The sequence below is a fragment of the Pituophis catenifer genome, unplaced genomic scaffold (assembly GCF_029215685.1).
Source record: "Pituophis catenifer annectens isolate HBS135680 unplaced genomic scaffold, rPitCat1.0.hap2 SCAF_3, whole genome shotgun sequence".
NCBI lineage: Eukaryota > Metazoa > Chordata > Lepidosauria > Squamata > Colubridae > Pituophis > Pituophis catenifer.
This window is the reverse complement of record NW_027256883.1, coordinates 169182663-169206690: the sequence shown is the minus strand read 5'-3', so window position 1 is coordinate 169206690 and position 24028 is coordinate 169182663. Positions and strand designations below refer to the sequence as shown.

The following is a 24028-nucleotide window of genomic DNA, read 5'->3' as shown; positions in this document are numbered from 1 at the left end:
TGGTTGTGTTTTTAATCATGCTGCTTTGGTTTAAGGGGCAGCCTAGACCTCTCAAACCAAACCAAAGCAGCCAAATTGCACAAGATTCTACTGAAAGCAGCATATTTAAACTCATATATCTAAGTGTGTGTGGTCTCAGGAAGCAAATGGTACGCTAAATTATTTACCCCAGTTTTGCTTGTACAGCATGGTTGAAGAAGACTTTTCCTTAAGAAAAGAACCTGATGAACCTACCTAGGGAAATGTTTCCCCCTCCCCCCCCACACACATTTAAATAAACAATAAAGAAACTTAGAAATAAGCTTTGTGAGACAAGAACCACTAAATTCTTGGAAAGATTATGATTTCCCATATTCAGTAGAAAAACAGTAACTGTTGCTCAACTTTTAAAGGCTCTCAAGTTCCCTTGCTAGGTTGCTATTATGACTATTTGTACTGTTTTTGTCTGTTTTTTAAAAGAACCATAACCTTTCCTCTATTTGAATGAAACTTACCAATTTTTTAAAATAAAAGAAGTTTCTAATGTGTAATCAATGTGGACAAAATACTCTGATGGGGCTGGGTTAGGGGTTACTACTGTAGTAGCAAGCTCACTGAATCTTAACTTTTTCATAAATGCTGCTCCTCCAAGTAGAATTTCCTTCTTTTTACATACTCTGGATTCAATCTTTATTTTTTTATGTCCTTTCTAATTATTATCTTTAACATTTTAATTATTTTAATTATGTTTTAAAGCATGGCCTTATATTTAGCTGCCTCTGCTGCAGAACTACACTACTGGAGTGAATTCCTAATGAAACCTTAACTCCAGTTTTCCTATTACACAGCTTCAAGTCCTTCCCATTAATGCTTGATCAAGGAATTTTTTCATTGAATAAGGGCTTTTACTAAAGACCTTTCTATTCAAAATATGAAGATCTCATATAAACGTTATACTTTTAGAAAATATCGCATTGAAGCTTTGTCTCAGTATAACCATATTGTGCAACAGGACAGTAAAAGCCATGACAATGTTCACTAAGTAATTAGTTTTAATAATCTATATCCACTCTGGATATGATGTTATATATTCACATATTGCCAGAAAGTTCAGCCATTGAAAGAGTTCATGCTAAAAATATAACATATAAACTGGCAATATTTTTAATTTAAATTTAAAATTGCAAAGCATTCTGCCTTTTCCACTTTAAAATATTCATTTGAATTTTTGCATGTGTCATTGGCATGGATCCTTATCTTTGGCTAGAATTTGGTAGCTTTTTCTGGACCTTACTCAGACATGGCAAAACTGACACATAATATTTTGTGCAATTAACTATCTTAGATATTTTTTTAAAAAATGTCACCTTTTAAAAAGTGTATAATTTTCACACTACGAATTTGGTCCAAGCTAATATTTTATAGTAATTCATACTATTGCAGCTTCAGTAGATGATCAGTGACTTTATAAACTGATGGGACACATATTGAAGACATCACAATTACATGTGGGCACAGTTTATTCTCTCAATGCACTTGTGCACTGATTCTGCTTAACAGCAAAACAAGCTTTATTAGTTCAAGACCCTTTCCCTTTCTGTTGCACCTTACATATTAACTTAATTTCCTTGCACTGTTTCCAATCAGAGCATTATCTATATTTAAAGTTTCAAATGTTACAGAAAAAGCTTTGTCAATCATGCCAACCCCATCCCTCTCTTTATTCTTTACCGAACAAATAAAAAGAAAAAAAAATCCCAAGAACCATATAAATACATGCAAAACATTTTACACAGAGATTAAATAATATCAAAATGCTATTACAGATCAGGTGCACTTTAAGCTGGACTCTAGAATATGGCAAACACACCAGGGTACATATTGCTTTGAAACCACACTTTTTAAAAACCATTTTGTCATGCATACCATATAATATTCAGTCTTTTGTTTTGTCTTTTTCTTTTTTTAATACAAAAATACCATTGCTTATTATACTAGTTATTGAAAAAGGGGAAACTTAAAATTCTTATATGCATGCTTTTCCAGAGATTTAAATAAACATATATACAGTATTTATGTTAATACTGTATATGTATTTATTTATGGGCAGAAAAAAACCTGAACAAGTAGTCTTAGCCATGGGTTTAAAGGGCACATGAATCTGTAGACTGGACTCCTTTTGTTTTTGGTTAATAGGAATATTGCCAGCTACAAAGCACAACAAAAAGTTAAGTAGAATAGAGTATTAGTGTGCAGCTATATCAGCTGTAATATTGAAGCAATTCTAAAAGCATCATGGACTGAAGTAAGAGTTCTATTTATTTCCTCTCTTTCGTGGTAGAGCTAGATGTCCATGAATCCTCCATCAAGAAGACCCTCATAAAGAGTTATAGAGTCTGGTGAAGCTTATTCATAAAAGATTTTCATGACACATCTAGAAGCTGTAATTGTCTTCCTGTACATTTTAAAGCTGTGCCTGTTCTTAGGGTTATAACCATCCCAACAATTGCTGTAATCTCATCAAGAGCTATGGTGGGTCAGAAAAAAAAATGCTGAAGTAGGAGTACTCAGCAAATACTGATCTATTAAAAAACCCTTTTTTAAAAAATGCAGTCATTGAATTGGAATTATTGGAGATTTTTAGTGGACTTGATTGCAGCCCCTTTATAATAGGCGTTTGTGTTGGTCCTTAGATCAAAAGCTAAATGAACACTGAAGAGTTTTATACTACTGCTCAAATATTACCAAAAAACATGGTTATGGTATAAATCTTCATTTAGATTGCCCATGGCTAAAATTACAATTAGATTTGTTTTCCTCTTAGAAATGCCTTTTAAAATAATATTTTCCTAAAACTTATTGCACAAAACTTTAAAAAAATTAAACTAGATCCCTGTGCCATAGAATAAAAAGAACCAATTGCACAGTTTTAGCTCCTGAAAATGGATATTTTTCACTGCACGTAGGAAACAATGTAATGTCTTTGGTACCAATGTGCCAATTTGTTTAACAAAAAGATTATTATTAAGAAACAGATGAAAAACTGCTCTAGGGCCCATTTCATTTTTTAAAATAAATCATCCCAAGCATAATAATGTACACAAGAGGATACTACCTCATCTTCCATCTGGCATGGCACAATCTTAAATTATTTCTCCCTCCAATTATCATTTGCTTCCTGCAAAGATAGTTTTGTTTCTAACGGCGTATTTACTGTTGTAAGAAATTATAATCTAACACCATCCAGCAAGGATAGACTACACTTATAAATGGAGTTGTGTGCAGGAACCACTTTATTTGGATGCTAGCTACATCCAGAAGAATGCTGCATAGGGTAAAAATAAAATAACATAACATAACATAAAGTGTGCACTTTGTACTGAAGAGCTGATCTTTGCTGAACTGGGTTTACTTGCCTTTTTTCAGATGGCTGATGCAGTCAACTTTGGACAAAACTGTTCAACTATTTTGACATAAGGAAGGATTTAATTGAAAAGAAATCCCTCTTTTTCCCTAGGCAGAGGATCAAAAGTATTAACGGAACCAGCAAGGTGGCCAATGGGCGAGTGTGCGCATCCATAAATCTGCGAAGTGGACTCCTTGCTTTCATCTTAAGTCCTCTCTTGTGGCGGCATAATCTACAGGTCTTTAATAACTTCAGCCAATCAACTTCAGCCAATTTTATAACCAAAACTAAATTAGGAAAAACTCAACTATTTTACATTTAAAAATGTATGCTCAATAAAACACTTATACTTTAAGCAAATTGCCATATCAACATAATTTATATAAAAAACAGTTTTGTATAACACAACTGACTTTATTACAAAGATGGCTGTTTAGAGAAAGGAAGCTGACAAGAGTCTGACCAAACATTCATTTTCCACTGCCAGCCATGTGACTACATTCCACTGCAGTTACGTAACTCACAGCTTTGTTTCTTTTAAACAAAATACATATGGCTGACTTAAAAATATACGTTTCTGATCTAAAGAAAACTATATATTTTTTGCATAATATTTATATAATTATCCCCTGTCCCCTGAGGAAACTAGACAGAAAAAAGGGAAAAAAATGGATAAAAATGTAGGCCAGATAGCTCACTGCAAATCTGTCAATTACAGATAGTTGGAGTGAGTTTCTTCTTCTTCCAAAAGCTGTTTGAATTAAAAAAACCACCCAAACATAAAAATAAAATCAGTAATCCCTCCCCCAAATAATTCACAAATATTCACGCAGGTGCCTAAAACCCTTTAGTTTTTGCAAGTAGTTAAAATAGAAAAATGACCTCAAAGCATTGCAATGTTTTGAACAGAATGAAATGAAATGAAAAGGGGCACCCTTCCCCTTAACTGATAGTTTGCACAACAAGAAACAGAGCTCCCCTCCCTAAATCCTCCCAATCTATATAGTTCAGATGAAAGGAATGAAGTGATGTATCTGGAAGGAGGAAGGAGGGTGAGAATGACTTAGGGCCTTATTTGCAATTCAGAAGGTGGAATATGAGTGGGCGTTTTTCCCCAGATAATGGCAGTTTGCTGAGCCCAGCATACAAGTCCTTTTTACAGCAACCCTGGAAAAGAACAGCTATGGAAAAGGAATCTTCATCAGTCTACTTTGAACTCAGGATGAAATTCAATGACCAATCAATTGGGTAGAAGAATTTGGGCTTAAAGGGTCGAAATCAAGAGACAATTTACTTTCCTTCCTGGTTCGTTTTGTGTTTGCTTAAGGAACACTTATCTCTTGGCAAAGTACTGGACTCAAATATGACAGGCAGTGCTTTGGGCAGTGCTTAGACAAGGCACAGGAGTTTCTGCTGTGCGTTCTTCCAAAGGGAAAGGGAAAAGCAATTTAAAACAACCCCATTTCTAGCAAAAATTTGCATACACTTGAATGTTGGGAAGATGGCCAGACAATAAAACTTTCAAAAGAAGTAGGAACAATTAGGTTCTCTTTGCTTCCAGGTAGTACTTTCCAAGAAAAGCGCTGTGAACTGACATAAGGGACTACATTAGCACACATTTGGTTAGATGCCCCACTATTCTTGCAGAAATTGTATACAAGCAGTTTCAGTAGGACATCCTATTCGCTCCCCATATGGCTATGGTCTGTAAGAGTGAAACAGTGACCTCCACCAGACCAGCATCTCAGTATTGCAACTGTATCAAGGTAAGGCCAGCAAGCATCTTTTCAGTACAAGATGAAAAAAAAAGGAAAAACCTATAACAAGAAACAGGGAGAATCTTATTCCTATCAACTAAGGAAAGAGCTTTGTGCCCCAATACTACACAGTATGTCCCAAATATACAGAACTGATTCATTTACATTTTCCATACACACAAAAACATTCTGTGTAGGTATTTGTGACCAAGACATTTTCCTGTTACTTTTTTCACTCTTCAGCATTCAAAATGCAGTAAAAAAGTGTAAGAACTGACAGACTCTTATTAGAGCTGGCCTTTATAGCTTGCACTCCCCAAAGAACTGCCTCCTTCTAATTATCCAAATAAAAATTGGGCAGAAGTAACAAGCCAATACTTGTTCCATCTTGTTTGGAATCAGAAGGGTTGAGATGTTCACCTTACTGAGGACATATTCACCTGATGTTCAGAACGATGAAATTCCAATTAAGCAAATAATATGTAATACATAAATGTATCTCAGCTAATATATAATCCCAAAATATTTTGATCTGAAATCATAAAAAGTAATTTTTCATTAAAAACCAAATCCCTTAACATTTAATTCTCTCAGGATATATGGCACTGTTGTATCTCCTTATGATTAGCTTTATTCCTTTTTTAAAAATATATTTTAAGACTGTCTATATATTCCTCCTTATCTTTTGTGACTGATACTACCCTGGAAACAAAGAGATAATAGAAACAAAATAGTATAAGGATGGATACTAGTTCTTCCCCAGCTTGCTCTGTGTAAGACTGGGTTCACATCTAACTCCTTACTCAGATCACCCCCTCCCCTTTAATAACATTCCTATGACACTCATTGTCATCCTCCCAAGGACATATAAAAGCATCTAGGATTCTGATTCCATAAACAAAATTAAGGAAATGCCTTGCAACTGTGCCATAGATGCTATACACCAAACTTTTAAAGGGTATCTAGAGCTTCTAGATAAGCGTATAACTTGAGCAAGGAAAAAAATTACTACTACATACATGTGGTGCCCAATTTGAGAAGATGATGATCACACTGGTGATTTCTTTCATGAGGGAGGCACCTCTGCCAAGCAATTTGTTGAAAATACAACTCTACCCAGGTGATACCATGATTTCTGCAGCCAAGAAATCATAAAGAGAATGGAGAGGAAATTGGCCAAAGTAGCTGCAGTGTATGGTCAGATATTGGTGCCTACGTTGCCTAGAGAAAGGGGAAGCAGGAAGGTCAAAGTTCAGAGATCAAACTGATGTTTCCAAGCTGTGTAAAGGGCTTTCTGGCTCTGGCATGGTGTCCTCAGCTATATTGCTGTCCATTGCATTGTTATTTGTGTTGAGGGGTGAGGACTCCCCTGGGCTCTCTTCACTTTGCTTTTTAAGTTCTTCAGCTTCCAAGTCTTCATCAGTGCCATCGAGGAATGGGGTCTGAGGCTCGTCTTCCTCGAGGATGAACTCTGGATGAGTCATGAAGTTATGAATGGAGCTTCTGGATTCGGGTTTCTCGAGGCCTTCATACAGGGAGCTACGGAACGCATTCACCACCTTGATCTATACCACAGGAGGATGAGGGATGAAAATAAAAACAAGCAAACACAAAAGTGAGTGATAGCAATAGGCAGTCTTTAAGGATTTCAGGGGGAGGAAGAATGCAATAAATATAACAAAAACAATAGAAGCCGCAATAATAGTTTTGAACAAAAAAAAATATCAATATGAAAGTCAGGCACTGTACATGTGATGGGGCAACCAACTATGAGGAGGCTTCAGGAGCTGCAAGAAAAGACATGTCACATTTCTAACAGTAATTTTGAAATGCATGGACATTCAAAGCACAATTGTTCTTCAACAAAACTATCCATATGGAGCAGCTCAAAAGCAATTAAAACATACACATTCTCAAAGTGCAGATTTGCTTCAAGGCAAAATTGGGGTGGCAAAAGATGGTGCTGTTTTTAAATTCCCAAACCTATAAAGATTTAATTGGCTGAAATGTGTTGCACACAAAAATGGTCAAGACCGTGTACTGTAGCAAATCCAAGCAGAATGATGAACATATCAGTGAGCATGCAGTAGTAAGGGGGCTATTAAACTGGAGCCCAGGCTAGGAGCTCTTGTGTTTGGAAACTGGCAACTCATTTCCAAGAGAAGTTAGTAGACAGCTTATTTAATGGGGATGTCTAGCACTCACTGTTGCTCTAGGAAAGAGCCCATTGCTCTTTCCTAGAGCATTAGCTTGTGACAGTAATGTTCAAAGGTAAGAGTAAAGCAACTCATGCCCACAGGCTACAAGTTACCCTACAGAGTTTCCAACAGCTGAGATTTAGGGAAGATGGAAATGAATGAGGTCACAAAATCCCATGCTCTTAATAATTCTTTGGTTATTTTGATAGTGTCTGACTCAGACTTAAGACATTTCTGTCCTTCCATTCCTTCTTCTGATCACAGTTTCTTCGGTCACAGAAATAATATAAATCATATACGCATACCAAAAAAAGCATTATTGAAATTGGGATTCAGATATCTTCCCTCTGCGTGATGAATTACGTTGCTGTGGAAATCATGCTCAAACAAATCAATGTATCAAACATGATGATCAAAGCTTGCTATTGTCCATATTAACCATATACGTACATACATTAAATATAGGCAATACTATTAGCATTCCACTGAGACTTCTATGCAAAACATATCCCCAAAGCAAATTAAAATAGTGCATCTTAATGCAATCCACATTTTATGCCTGATGAGCTAAAGCAAACCAAAATGGTGTAATGAATCTCAAATTCAAATAAGTGTTCAGGCATATTTATAGGAAAAAAAATCTATTTTATATCCAATTATACAACAAATACAGTAGCAACGCTTAAAAGCCTTAAAAGCCTTCTCCAAAGCCTTCTTCAGTTCTCAGAAGTAGATAGGTGGGTGGGAACAAAATTGCTCAATATTTTCAATCTCTTATGGCAATCCAGCAGTATAACATATTAATTATATTAATTTATTTAAAGAACTCCACAGTATTTTGAAAATGGCATTTTAAAGGAATACAATGGGATTTGTTTTCTCTTGCTACATTTACAATTTACAATTTACTTGGATACCTTATGTATCCATATATTAGTTCTTAATGCTTCTCTGAAAAAATGGTACTGGAAAGCAACTTCCAGTAACACATGGTAATGCTGCTGGTGATAGGACAATGCTTAATGCCTGTTCTATCCACTGCTTTCTTTCTGCAGCTCTCTTGCCTATCAGCCAGAGTTAAAGCACTGTGATTATGACAAAAATCTTGGAGGGAATGTGATTGCAGTGCAGAACGAAAATAAAGGGGGAGGGGGGGGAGAATTCCTCCAGCAGGGTGCTTCTCTGTTGTTTATTTCTTCATTCTCCAGCTTCCTACTCTCATTTTGAGCATTTGAAACAGTTACTAATAAAATGCAAATTAAAATAAGTAAAAAAAAAAGAGTGGATAAAATAGGCATTTTGAATATTCTTATAAGAAAGAGAACAACCACAACTTCCAAGAATGCCTCGTACTGTCTAAGTCTAAGAGCATGCCAGATGAATAGACCTCTGCCAGCAGAGGCATATTTAGAAGGAACCTCCCTGGACATCATTACGATAGACAGGTTTGTACTGAAACAGGCAGTCTTTCAAATACTCAGGCCTTAAGGATTATACTTTGCAAAGAAGCCAGAAATAGGGTTCAGTTTCAAAAGTGGCAAAGTTCTGATTTAAATACATGAGACTATTAAGATGGCTAAAGCATGCTAGAAGTTTCCAACATATTTAATATTAATGGGTATAAGGACATCTCCAAATCTGATATAATTTCAGCTGACTGAATTAAACCATGAATGTAATACTAAACACTTTCAGGGCCAAAAATACTTAATGTTCAACATGCAAATCCAACCTGTGTTTATTTTAGTTTCATAACGTATTTTGTCTCAATTTTGTTCATATTGATTAATACAATGTGCTAGGATATATTTGGCTTTATTTTAGTCTCTATGTCTTAGTGTGTTGCATGAAACCACCTGTGATTGTATTCTTTAATAAGCTTGGTTAAACAAACACCATTTAAGTATAATGTATGAACCTATTATGTTCATGAGGTTAACTCTTGGTGCCAGACTAGAAAGCAGGAGACTATGAAACAGAAGCCAGCTGGGTGACTTTCTCAGTCATGTCTAACTCAGTCCAGTTCACAGGATTGCTGTGGGGAAAATAGGAGATGGAAGCATTAAGTATGCCTTAAACTGACATAAAATAAAGCCAGGATAAATCAATTAAAAAGTTTTATAACTCAATTCTCTAACTACGTCTTTTGCTCCCTTGGCTGTTTCTATGTAATCAAATGTGCATATTTCAATGAATCCTTTAAAAAAAACAGCAGCTGATATACGTTCCACAGGGTACATGATTCCAAACATTTCTATTAATCAGCTACAGGTATTTTTTATTTCTGTTCTTTCATTCATAATCACCTTTGGTTTCAATTTCCTCTCTGTCTATGAGACATTAGCTGGTAGGATGCATTGAATTTTAATTGAATCCATTCTTCCATCTGCTTGCCCAATATTTCCCATGCCATTGATTTCCACACAACCCCAAACATAATAGAGGCAACCCATATTTAATATTGGCATGGAGAGGCCCATGGTTGTTGAAAGTAGAAAGAACAAGTATTACAATCTCAGAGATTATAAAAGTGAGAGTATTTGTTCAGTAACTTTTCTTCCACCTAACTATAGATCTAATAAGTCAACCATCTTTGGGGACTTATTAACAACTTCACAATAAAAAAACAAAGATTGAAGCAACTGAAATACTATGCATTCGAATTTGTAAAAGGATGTAATGTTTACTTTGTATCATATACACTTTGTGTCAGCTTCTGTTAGCGATTCATTGAAATATTCAATATGATTAGGGATTCCTAAAGCTTTGTATGTATCCTCTGATAATAATAATTTCCTTTCTTCTGCCCTCAGGATCCGATAACTAAAGATGAAGCTTATTTTAAATATAGAGGATTCATTCAGCTATCATGTCCAAAACCTACTAAAATATTTATCGTCCATGAATGACTTGAAATTGTCCACTTCTTGTAACAATTAATCATAATTCGCCCATTTGACTGATTTGTTTATTTATACGTCAAATTTGGAAACTGTAATATTACAAATGACTGAGAAAGTACGTTCATATTCAAAGTACATAAGCTCTCAATTGCCTTGATGTCTACTACTTGCTTAGTCTCCAGTTTGTCCTCATGATCTCTTGCTAACCTTTTAAGTTGACTGTCAAGTTTTACTTAGCAAGTTGTGTTCTCTGAAATTTCTAATTTGCTTTCATTTTAATGAAATAACAAACTGGGATTTCAAAACGTTATCACACCATAGGTTCCCAACTCTGTCCTACAATGTGGAACTCAAAATCATACTATTTTAACATGAAATGGGCACCCGGTTTTGCTTCCCCCCCCTACTTAAAAGTAATGAGAGGTCCTGATTTAGATTGCCATCCTAGTATGGAAAATTCAGGAGCTTTCACAATTTATCTTTATTGTAATGCTGATCCATATGGTAATTTTTCCACTTGCAATTTGCATTGGAAGAAACAGCTTCCATGATTCATCTTCAGTGGAGGGTTGTTTTTTTAACGTAACTTGAATGTTCAGCTCTCTCCAATCTGAATTGGTATTACAGGTGGGGGGAAATCATGTAAGCATTTTTCTCCCCATACACACATAAGGGTCTTGAAAGCCAATAAGGTAGGATAGTTGAGATATTGAATTTGGTCTTGAGCACCACTGGGTGATTTGGGGAACACTCTCTCTGCCCAACTTATCTCATGGGATTGTTTCCAGTGAATAAAGATTATTGGGAAATGTCAGTTTTATTCTGGTGCCCATGAAAACATTGTTTTGATTAAATATCTTTGGAGAAGGCCCAGCATTGCCTCCTTAGTGTATTTTTCTAACCTTATGTAAATACTGAAGAGATTAGAAAAAAGCATGGCTCTTTTAGAAGATACCAACAAATACCATGAGACTACTGTACCCTATTTGAATCTGAATATACTGCCTGCTACCATAACTCCACCATAACTTAAATTGAGATCAGGATCCATAATCATCTATAATAGGTTTCTTTCACCCCCCCTTTTTTTCCCCTGGGGCATGCTTTATCTTGATTCCAAACTAGTGAATGGATCAACAGAAGTAGAAAAGCTAAGTTGCTTATAGGCGTTAATTCATATAACAGTTTTGCTTTTAGGCAACAGTTTTTATTCTCAATGAGTCAATCCAATTGCCAATGGATCGAATGGTTTTGTTTTTGTTTTAATTAGGAGAAACTTCTGCAAATAGAATAGAGAGGGAAATAGTTCCAGTGATTCCCCTCCTCTTGAATATCTTCTCCATCCTTCCCAAAATTTATCCCGAAGAGTTGGGAGATCTTTTTGAAAAGCCTGAGAAGTTACAAAAGGAATGATGAAAACTTCTATGAAACTCACTTTCAATAAAATTTAAACCTTCTGAAATACTAAAGAAATTTCCCTAAATGACAACATATTGCAAACTGCTCAGAGTCATTGACCTATAGTATGTATAGTCATAGGTGACTATACAAATTGATTCATTGATTGATTGAATGAATATATACTTAAGCGGGAGCAGGGGGCCACATCAGGTTGTGGGAGCGCGCGCCCGCCGGCCTCCAATGCTCCCCTCGTTCCCCAGGTTGCACAGACCCTCAGGCCCTGGGCCTTCGGCTGATGCTGTGCAACGCCCGGTCCATGGTAAATAAAGCCCCCCTCATTTGTGATCTTGTTCAGGAGGGGGGAGCGGACCTGGCGGGTATTACGGAGACCTGGTTGGGCCAGGAGGGGGGGTCCCCCTCGTTGAGATGTGCCCACCCAGTTTCCGCGCATTCCATCAGCCGAGGACACAGGGGAGGGGCGGGGGGGTGGCGGTTGTCATTAGAGAAGGTCTTGGTCCGAGGGAGGTCACTGTTCCTCAGACGGCTGGTTGTGAGTCCCTCCTTGTGAAGTGGGGTCATGGGGTGCAGATGGGTGTGCTGGTTACGTACCTGGCTCCCTGCCACGTGACGGCAGCCCTGCCCGAGCTGCTCAACGTTATAGCCGCGGTGGCGGTTGACACCCCCAGGCTTATGGTCATGGAGGATTTTAACCTGCCATCCGTCGGTGAGGCGTCTGAAGTGGCTCGGGAGTTCATGGCTTCCATGACGGCCATGGACCTGACCCAGTTAGTTCATGGCCCTACTCACACGGGGGGAAACACGCTAGACCTGGTTTTTGTCTCTGGTCAGTGGTTGAGTGATCTTGAGATAGGGGATATAGTGATCAAGCCCTTGTCATGGTCAGATCACTCCCTCCTTCGCTTTGACCTTCGAACCGCCGCACCCCGCCGCAGGGAAGCGGAACCATTGAGGTGGTACCGCCCCAGGCGCCTGATGGATCCTGATAGGTTCCAGACGGAGCTTGGGCCATTTCCTGAGGCTCTGGCACACGGCTCGACTGAGGAGCTTGTGGCTGCCTGGGATAGGGCGGCCGCTGGAGCTTTGGATCGGGTTGTGCCTTTGCGGCCTCTGACCCGGCGTCGATCTCGCCTGGCTCCTTGGTTCACCGAGCAGCTGAGGGAGATGAAGCGCTGGAAAAGACGCCTGGAGAGTGGTTGGAGGGCCAGCCATTCTGAATCTGACCGAACACTGGTAAGGTCTCATATTAAGACCTACCTGGTGGCGATAAAAGTGGCGAAGTATAACTATTTTGCCACTCTTATTGCGTCATCAGATAATCGCCCGGCCGCCCTGTTTAGGGTGACCCGCTCCCTGCTCCACCAGGAAGCGCGGGAGGACCCCTTGGAGGGTAGAGCCGAGGATTTTGTACAGTATCTGTATGACAAAATCGCTCAGATTCGGGAACATCTGGACTCTGACTGGGTAGATTCAGTGGGGAGGACAGAGGCAGGTCTTGTGAGTATTATCTGGGAAGAGTTTGATTCTGTGACGCCCGAAGACGTGGACAGGATACTGGGCAGACTGAGCGCAGACACGTTTACTGGATCCGTGTCCCTCCTGGTTGGTGCTGGCCTCTCGGGAGGTTACACGAGGCTGGCTCCAGGGGATTATAAATGCTTCCTTGAGTGAGGGTGTCTTCCCTGCCGCCTTGAAAGAGGCGGTGATGAGGCCTCTCCTCAAGAAACCTTCCCTGGACCCGGCAGTGTTGGCAAATTATCGTCCAGTCTCCAACCTTCGCTTCGTTGCGAAGGTTGTTGAGAGTGTGGTAGCGCGACAGCTCCCCCAGTACCTGGATGAATTGTCGTATCTGGATCCGTTCCAGTCAGGCTTCAGGCCTGGGTACAGCACGGAAACGGCATTGGTCGCGTTGGTTGATGATCTCTGGAGGGCTCGGGACAGGGGCTGTTCCTCTGTCCTGGTCCTATTAGACCTCTCAGCGACTTTTGATACCATCGACCATGGTATCATGCTGCACCGGCTAGAGGAGTTAGGGGTGGGGGGCACCGTTCTACGGTGGTTCTCCTCCTTTATCTCTGACCGGTCGCAGTCTGTGTTGACAGGGGGGCAGAGGTCGACCCCGAGGCCCCTTGTATGTGGGGTGCCACAAGGGTCGGTCCTCTCGCCCCTTCTGTTCAACATTTATGTGAAGCCGCTGGGTGAGATCATCCGTGGTTTCGGGGTGAAGTACCACCAGTACGCTGATGATACTCAGCTGTACATCTCCACCCCGGACCACCCCAATGATGCGCTTGAAGTGATGTCCCGGTGCCTGGAGGCCATGCGGATCTGGATGGGGAGAAACAGACTCAGGCTCAACCCATCCAAGACCGAGTGGCTGTGGTTTCCGACATCCCGATATAGTCAGTTGGTGCCATCACTGACTATTGGGGGCGAGTCACTGGCCCCCACGGAGAGGGTTCGCAACTTGGGTGTCCTCCTGGACTCACGGCTGTCTTTAGAAGAGCACATGACGGCCGTGGCCAGGGGGACTTTTTATCAGGTCCGCCTGATTCGCCAGTTGCGTCCCTTTCTGGATCGGGACTCGTTAAATACGGTCACTCATGCTCGCGTTACTTCCCGCTTGGACTACTGCAAAGTTCTCTACATGGGGCTCCCCTTGAGGAGCACCCGGAGGCTCCAGCTGGTCCAGAATGCGGCCGCACGGGTGGTTATGGGAGCGACGTGGCGCTCCCATGTGACCCCCCTCCTGTGCGAGCTGCACTGGCTCCCGGTGGTCTTCCGGATGCGCTTCAAGGTTTTGGTTACCACCTTTAGAGCATTCCATGGCATCGGACCGGGGTATCTACGAGACCGCCTTCTGCTACCAATAGCCTCTCACCGACCAGTACGCTCCCATAGAGAGGGGCTCCTCAGGGTGCCGTCGGCCAAACAGTGTCGACTGGCGGCCCCCAGGGGAGAGCCTTCTCTGTGGGGGCACCTACCATCTGGAACGAGCTCCCCCCAGAGATACGGAAGATCCCGGACCTGCGCACGTTTCGCCGTGCTCTCAAAACTTTTCTATTTCAGCAAGCTGGCCTGGCCTAACTCCCATCTTTTAAATTTTTTAAATTTTTTAATTTATGATTTTATAAATTGGGTGTTTTAATCTGTGTTTCGGCCGAAATATTTAATAATTTTAAGGGACTTTTTTAATATTTGTATTATCTGTATTTTATCTTGGCTGTTCACCGCCCTGAGTCCTTCGGGAGTAGGGCGGTATAGAAATTTGATTAATAAATAAATAAATAAATAAATAAATAAATAAATAAATAAATAAATAAATAAATAAATAAATAAACCACTTCTGGGATTCCATGGCAAGTGCAATGTTTACTGGTTATTTTGGGACAGACTATATGAAAAGGGTCCCATGAAGATAAAGAATTTGAAAAAATATTATTCAAGAGCATCACTAGAGCTTTCCTTGTCTCAGTGGAATCTACTCAAAAGGGCCCACTTAGTTATGAGAGAACTCAGGAGCGGAGACTTCCCCACCTGAGGAAACTGATGGCAGGAGGAAAGGGTCATAGAACCTCTGTTTTTCTATTGCAGCACTATACCTGACTCCTACAAAGATCTCCCCTTACATCATCAGTCATGCCAAATATCTTTCCCCTCTTCTTCTCCCTATGGGATGAAATTTGAAAGAATGGGGGCATGAGTAGGCCACCTATCTTGCTTCATGTTATTAATGCTCTTTTAGGGCACTGAACTAGTACCCAGTTTTTAGAAATCTACATCATTTGTGCCAAGACCAAACATACTACAGGTAAAGAAGAAATAAAGCATGTCTTCAATTATTCATATCCTCAAAAGAGTCTTCCAAATAATAAAGTTTCTGGAAAAGAGACTTGTACTTTTCAACATATCTGATCCCTCATCAAACGGAAAAAAAGTATACATTAGTTCCACAGCTATCTGCTCATGTCCATTTCATTAGTAGACAGAAAATAAAAACAGATGCATTTTCCATTTTCTTTTGAGTGGAATAGGCCATAGGCTATTTAGTTCCTTCAGAATTTTATCAGTTTAATTATAAACTGCCATGAGCAAGACATACTCCCTACTGCAATTTAATGTTTTAATGTTTTTCTAAATCACCCTTCGAGCACACTGCAATTGTTTTAAGGTCTGTAGAACTTTCCAAGAGGTAATGGGAGAGAGAGAAGGAAGGAAGGAGAGGCAGACAGATGAAGGAGAGACATGGACAGGTAGCTTTGTAAGGGCAGCAAAAAAGATCTAGACAACTGCATAGACAGTTCATAAAAAGAAAAACATAGTATTTGATATAATTAGTATATAGTGGGAAATTATATTCCCATTTAAATAAGACTTCTTGATACACAAATTAATGCTTCTATGAGTCATAAAAATATGTGCGGTTCCTTAAATGTGGTGCATAAAATTTAAAAAACGAATATATCATTTTTAATAAATTACTTCTTTCTTTGGAGGCACAATCAGAGAAACAAATACCAGGGGTGTGCTCCTCCAGAAATAATATTTGTATATAAATGAAAAATAGCAATATTAGTTAAGTGCATGATATAAATCATTTTCAATTTTTTTCCTTGAATTCTTAAGAAAAGTGAAGTAAACAAATGAATGCATGTTGCATTAAAACACATACTGAACAGAATTTAAAAAAAAATCTGAACAGTGGAAAAATGTACGACCATAGATGCAATACTTGTTTTTAAACCGATTTTTCTGGAGAAGAAAAGAATGCTATTTGTTGAATAGCAAAACACGACTGATTGCCAGTTCCATGAAGACATACAAAGCAGCACTTAATTAAAATGGGAAAAATTAGTAAGATCTCTTTTACAAGTATTATTTTGTAAGACATGCTGTAGGCCTCCCATCTTTTCTTCGACAAATAATTACTGCTTCAATACGTAGAAAATTTAATTTCTGAACCATTAAACTGCTTAATTATGTAGAAGCACAATACAAAATTTAGGAATTCATCATATGGCTGTGTCAAGAGAGAACTTAAAACTAGAAAACGAATGTAAAATGGTGAGCTTGAGATTGGTATACAGAGAGTTTTATAAATAATCAATACACCCCAAACTAGAAAGCTAAAAAGATTTTAAACGGCATTTCATAAATCATGTGATAAATTCAGTGTTTTAGTTAAATCAATTTGTTAAAACATTCTTTTAAAAAAGTATACTTAAGTATATCTGCTTTGGGGCATATACTTTTTCTCTCCACCTAATTATGGTTGAGATGCTTGAGTGGAAGGGGGGTTTAAGGTGTAAGGAAATGTCCAATGACTTTTAAGGGTGCAGGATAAAGCTTTCAAAAAACGTTATGTTGCACGTTTATTCAGAAATAATTTCCACAGAGTTCAGAAAGGGTAAATGTTAAGTTAAGAAAACATGCAGAAGACTGCTTGTTCATAATGGGTTGCTTCCCACTTTGGAATAATATGAATATCAAAAAGCTAAGCCTGCTATTGCACGCTTTTATTTTCAGATCTACAGTGGTTATTCCCTTTATTATATGTTCCATCTTTACCTCTAAGAAAGACATCATTTTTTAAAATTCCTACAGGGAATATGGGAATTCTAATCCAGTCCTGCAGGAAGGAAAAGAGTTGCAATAGGGAAGGCAAAAGGCAGAGAAAGAACCAGAAGGAATTTTAAAACAACGTTAAGGATGCAAGGTTTTTTTAAAAAAGTTATACACACAGAGAAATAGAGAGAAAATTGGTTTTTTTTCCTCCCCGTACTTCCTCCCAATTCTCAAGATAAGAAACCATGAATCCAATTATAGGTTAAAAGAAAAGGGAAAAAGAACAGGTTTGGTTAGCTTTGTGCGAGTGCCTTTGGTGGTTATTAGGAAGTCATGCATTGAATAGACTATCACTCACTGCCCGCAGGAGGAGATGCAGCAGCAGCAGCAGCAGCAGAAGTGGTAGGAGTGGAATTGACGGAGGAAAGAGCTACATGGGTTGGGCTAGAAACATTTTTTACATCGTGGTGTTGGCTCACGATGGAAGGCTGTCTCCTGAGGGCTCCCTGTAAAGAGGAGGCGCCGGTCTGGAATGTGTAAACTACGTCCATCTGCAAAGAATCAGAGAGTGAGATAGCTTTGTCCCACAATCAAAAGAGGAAAAGGAACTAGGACAGTGGAAGGGGAAGCTGACAGACAAAGGATACAGATACATACCATAAGGAACAAAAGTGGAAAATGGAGAAACCCAGTACATCCCCCACAGTTTCAGCAGTTAATCCAAGGGGAAAGCTGTTAAGCAAAGAGATTCCAGCCTTTTTTTTTTTCTTTCCGTTCCCCAATTCAACCTGCTGTCTCCTAGAGTCTAGCTGTTTGCATATGTGAATATTAATTTTTTGGGGGGAGAAAACGTTTGTGCGGTTGCTCATCTTATTTCTGTAAGAAACCCTAGGAATACATTTAGACTTTCAGGAGAATATAACTGCATACGTGTGCCTACAGAATTATTATGCAGAGTGAAGCAGCAGGGCAAAAGAACTTGAAATAAAGGTACTCTGCAATATAGTGGGACGTGGAGAAAATGTGCATGTAAGCAAAATGCTGTATGATGCAAAAGTGCAGCATGCACATCTGGAAACACATTTCCAGATGTTTGTTCTAATACAAATGTTCTTAAAAGACAGCAATGTCAGTCCAAAACAGGCAATATAAAAGTGGTGTGTGGTAGGTTTACCTCTAACGTACAAACTCTGGGATCATAGTGAGACATTTCTTTTTAGCCAATGTTAAGAAATGAGTAATATAGTAACCAAGCAGAATTAATCGCAGCTGACCAAGTCATCTCAAAGCAGCAAAGACATAATAGCATGCAGGGGTTTCATAGTAGAATATTTTTTTCCACCTTATTATTCCAGATTTTGCAAATGCAGGCATAGAAATGCTGCTGTCTTGATACAACCCCCGGTGTTCTAGGTTACTAGCAAACGGTTTTGTCTCAATTGGAAAGTAAGAAGGGAAAACATGGTGCATTCTGTAGTTCAATCATGTAAGCAGTAAAAAAGAATCCCAGCTATATTTCTTGGGGAGGATGAGAGAGAGAAAGAGAGATAAATGTAAACTATTTTGGGAAAACTGCAATTCTGTAAGCTTTGTTTTTCAGATTCAAGGCTGATTTGCATACCATATTATTAATAATAATCACCACAACCACCCCCCAAGATGTGCGACTTTTAGTGTTTGCCATAGCTGGCAGTATTTTTAAGTCAGTGGGTATGGAAAGCTCCATTAATGGACTGCTTCTTTCACAAAATGGACATGGTCACCTCTTCTTCCTCCTTATTACCTTGATAGGGTTTTTTCCCCTATTTTTTGATACCACCATGGTAAGAAACTAACTCAGTTTTATAAATTCCGATTTATATCTATTTGTACCTACCATCCACAGGTGAGTCTGGAATAGAAAGAGGAGGGTATATACTTCTGAATGGTTCTCCTTCCAAAGATTTTGAGCAAATCAGCTTAACGTACTAAACCAAGCTACATGTTCAAGCATTCTGTGGTTCTGCTCTTGAAAGCATTTTGTGCACTTCAGGTCTCACAACTACCTCTGTGGCATATCTCAGGCAGAGAGTGACATGCAAGTGTGACTTTGCCTTGCTAATAAAAGACCAGAGTTCAGTAAACACATGCAGCCTAGGATATTTTCAGTGGATTCATTGCTCTCCTCTACATCTTTTGCTTTTAATTTGTACCCATCATTGTACATTTTGTTTTATTTTAATCAATGCATTGTACAAAGACCCATTTTCAACATGACATACATTAAAATTCCCAGGCATAAGTACCTTCAAAACAATGTTCCTTCCTTTAGGACCTCATTTTCTACTCTGGAGATACACTACTACAGCAGTATTTCTCAACCATGGCAACTTTAAGATGCATGGACTTCAACTCCCTAGCCAGCTATGGAGAGTTCTGGGTGTGGAAGTCCATGTATTTTAAAGTTGCCATGGTTGAGAAACAGTGTCCTATAGTAATGAATGATGTATTCTCTTCAGAATCTTTTCGAGTGGGACAGCTTTCACAAATCCTAATAATAATAATGACTGTGTGATAGAGGTCGACCCCTAGACCCCTCGTTTGTGGGGTGCCTCAGGGCTCGGTTCTCTCCCCCTTATTTAACATCTACATGAAACCTCTGGGTGAGATCATCCGACGATATGAGGTGGGGTATCAGCAATATGCTGATGATACCCAGCTGTATATCTCCACACCGCGTCATTTCAGTGAAGCGGTGGACGTGATGTGCCAGTGCCTAGAGGCTGTGAGGGTCTGGATGGGAGTCAACAGGCTCAGACTTAACCCAGACAAGACCGAGTGGCTGTGGGTATTGCCTCCTAAAGACTGTGTCGACTGTCCATCCTTGGTTCGGGGGGCGGGGGGGGGAGAGAAACTGTCCCCTTCAGAACGGGCTCGCAATTTGGGTGTCCTCCTAGACTCACAGCTAAGATTAGAGCAACATCTAGCAGCTGTAGCTAGGGGGACCTTTGCACAGGTTCGCCTGATGCACCAATTGCGAGCCTACTTGGATCAGGAGGCTCTCCTCACAGTCACTCATGCCCTTGTCACCTCATGGTTAGATTATTGCAACGTGCTCTACATGGGGCTACCCTTGAAGAGTGTTCAGAGACTACAGTTGGTCCAGAATGCAGCTGCGCGAGCTTCTCACGGGTGCACCTAGATACACCCACATTACACCAATTCTCCGCGAGCTGCACTGGCTCCCTATTGGTCTCTGGGTACAATTCAAGGTGTTGGTTATTACCTTTAAAGCCCTACATGGCTCAGGGCCAGGCTATCTTCGAGACCGCCTTTTACCGTATAGCTCCCAGCGACCAATAAGATCCCACAGAGTTGGTCTCCTCCGGGTCCCGTCAGCTAAACAATGCCAGCTGGCGGGCCCGTGGGGGAGGGCCTTCACTGTGGCTGCCCCAGCTCTCTGGAACTAGTTACCTCCTGAGATCCAGACTACCCCCACCCTACTGACCTTCCGGAAAGCAATTTTCCGGCAGGCCTAGGGCCGCTGATCTCGCTGTTGCAATTTTGCAAGATCCGGCCATGAATGGTGTGCATGGGATTTTAATGTTTTTAAAATGTTTTCATAATGTTTTTAATAATTTTCTATGTTCATTGTCGCATTACTTTTGTTGTAAGCCGCCCAGTCCCTTGGGAGTTGGGTGGCATAGAAATGTGATAAATTAAATTAAATTAAATTTTATCAAGGTGAAGAGAATACTAACATTAATTTAGTTTTTGGGATTTCTATCCATAAAGCTCAGTGCTTCTCAATCCTCAAATTGCCCTCTTTCCCATCTTGTTTATTATACCTAAGCACTCTAGGTAGTGGAACTATGTAGTCCTAGAACATCCTTTAGCAGGCAGAAACAGGAACATCACCTTCCTTTCTAAAATTTGAAGGCTGGATAATGGCTGAGCAAAAAAAATTTAAGCGGCATATTGTCTTTATTGTCAGCCTTGCATTAGCATCTCATAAAAACTAGCATGACTACATACCCTTGCTTATCTCTTGGAATAGATCTGTTGTGAGGCAGGTTTAGGGATAACCTTCCACAATGCAAGGATGGAGTCCTAGAAGTACTCCTCCGCTGAATGCATACAGTTAATGCCAGTTTAAACAATATGGCTAATTGATCTCAATTGCTTCAGCAACAGGGATGTCATACCCTTCCAACGTATATCCTTAGACTGGTCTCACTTAAAGCAAAGCAACAATGCAAGCTGCACTGTATAAGGGAGAAAAATAACGGTGCCATACCTGAGTCTGTATTCTGTTCAGACCACGGAACCACAGGATCTGTCCACGTCGAAGCTCCATTTCAGCATGGTCAATTTCATCTACACCTTCATTCAACTCTTCTTCTGCAATATCTTCTTTGGTAATCCCATGACCAGCCTCTTTCAGGAACTTCAGTTGATTTGTTGGAATACTGCTGATCAACTATAGAAATGGAACGCTCAGAATTAATTCTTCTGAATTCTTCTGTGGCTGTTTTGACTTTATTGTTCAATAAGCCTGACTATCTAGTCAGGTGATGATTCCCAACAGTTCTCTGCATTTGCAACATGCCATCCTCAGTTTGATTGGCATCACATTTTTTAAAATTTACTTTCTAAATCATTTCTAGTTTGCCTTTTGGACTCCTTCAGGGTCTCAAAGTGTCCCACGAGATAGCAAACACATTTGTAACATCTTTGAAACTGGCTATAAGGCTATTCCATGTGTATTTGTTTCTGTAAAGGATTTCAACTTCAAAAGAAAGACAAATGTACAGGCTTAGAAGAAAAACAACATTTTTTCTCAAGAGATATGATGGAAGTATAGGGGTGATGAATAAAAGCAAACTATTCTTTCATGTTGAAAATCTAATTGCATATGATTTTCCAGAATTACTGGTGAATTTATTCTCAGTTGAAAAACTCCCCATAGTGATTCAATTGGAATATTTGAGGATATGAATCAATTCACAGATTTATACAAAATGACTCCGATTTTATCTTGTAAGTAACAGATAGATTGGAACAGCTATCCTTCCACTTTTATATATCTCCTAATTCTATGATAAACAGTACTTCTCAACTTTTAAAAAATATGCCACAAAGCATTAAAATTTGTTTTTTAATATAAAATAGGTATAGAAAGTTATGGGTAAAATGAAAAGTAAAATGTTATAATCTGACATTGAATTTGGTTATGTTGGCAACTTAATCAATAATATTGTTACTTTACAGAAAAGTAACAATCCTTTTTGGATTTTTGCAGAGAAATGAGATTGGCAACAATTAACACATACAGTAACTGAACAATATGCAGGAACAAAACTAGTTGTTTAAATAAATGTAGAATATTCACTTTCTTACCTGTCCCCAAAGCAGCTCTCCTACACCAATGAAAATACACCAAAACCACTGACTCAAGGTAAGTCCAGAGCAACTAAATGGTTTACCACCAAACTCCACAATAATAATCTGAAATATTGGTAGAAAAAGAAAACAATGGGAAAGACTGGCTTCGGTAAACCACCATCCAAAGCAGTAAGCCGAAATGCATATAATGAAATCAAGCCTAATAATTCTAGTGGGTGAATGGTGGAACCTGTTTATAGAAAAGGAATTGAAAGAAAACACTTGCATTATAAGCCTGCTGACTCTAAAAATTGCAAGCCTTCAGTCAATATTGTTAACCTAAAACAGGGGTGTCAAACTCAAGGCCGCGGGCCGGATCTGGCCCACGGGGTGCTTAGATCTGGCTCACGGGGCTGGCCCGTGGTGCCTCTGCTAGGGAAAATGGGGCACGGGTGGCTGCATGTGGGCCCCCTGGGCCCCATTTTGGGCAGCAGAGTTCTGCAGAAGGCTGTCCAGGCCGAAAATGAGATGCCCTGTTTTGGCCAGCGGAGTGCTGCAGGAACACTCTATCCCAACCGCCGTCTGTCCTGTCTCCCCGCTCCCCGGTCAGCCCATGGATGACAACTACAATGCTGATCCGGCCCTCAAAGAAATCCAGTTTGACACCTCTGACCTAAAGGAGTGAAAAGATGGCTGCAATTCACAACTTCAGATGAGGTTACGAGAGGAAAGGGAACATAAATTTACATTCTTAGACATGAGATAATTTTTGGACCCTTATTTGTTGACAGACAGACTCTTCTAATAAATGCTACCACCAAGGGGATGGAGGTTTTCTCAACTCACAGAACTCAGAAATAAAATCCTTTGTCATGTAAGGAAAAAAATGCAATACACCTAACAGTTTAAGTAATAACAAATACACAAAGAAGCAAAGACTGTTAGAAAATTCAGATATACCAAAGTTATAAATTGGAAGTTCATCTTATAGGAATATTTGCTATAGGAACATTTAACTATATTGCTATGTATCAAAGGCTGCATCGTAAGAAGGAAATTTAGGATGATACTATAATAATTGATCATTGTGTGGTCAACAGGAGGATTAGTGTCTTTCACATCCAAACTAAATCATGAAAGTGGAAGTGGCAGATCCACTCAGGGAATTTATTATAATCACTTCCAGTAGAGAATGAATTAGCCCAAGTCTAATAAACCAAAAGAATTCTATTTCTGATCCAAACCTACTGTGATTATCTCTTACCATAGTCATGAAAGGAAAAAAAATCAATATTGGGTTCCATATAAGAACAAATTTTCCCATTCTCTTGATCTTAAGATCTTTTTTTTTTAAAAAAGTTTCCCTTTTCCTGCTTTAAATTTTTTTCCCCTCACACCAGCCCAATAATTTGACCCAGCATTTCAAGAGGAAACACA

At 39.4% G+C, this 24028-nt stretch overlaps 1 protein-coding gene across 5 annotated transcripts in view; it reads right to left on the bottom strand.

The window, feature by feature from the left end:
- Positions 1–1481: 1481 nt before the first annotated feature.
- Positions 1482–24028, bottom strand: part of ATP2B4 (ATPase plasma membrane Ca2+ transporting 4) — a 76557-nt gene continuing 54010 nt past the window's right edge. For 2 of the 5 annotated variants that reach the window (XM_070941527.1, XM_070941526.1), the window contains 4 exons: positions 22607–22714; positions 21504–21686; positions 17586–17778; positions 6605–6707 (listed from right to left, as the gene is read on the bottom strand). In XM_070941527.1, coding sequence (XP_070797628.1) covers positions 6682–6707; positions 17586–17778; positions 21504–21686; positions 22607–22714 — 510 coding nt within the window. In that variant the 3' untranslated portion in view covers positions 6605–6681. Of the gene's footprint in view, positions 6708–17585; positions 17779–21503; positions 21687–22606; positions 22715–24028 lie in introns of all 5 variants that reach the window. The other 3 variants (XM_070941524.1, XM_070941523.1, XM_070941528.1) reach the window with 2 other exon arrangements.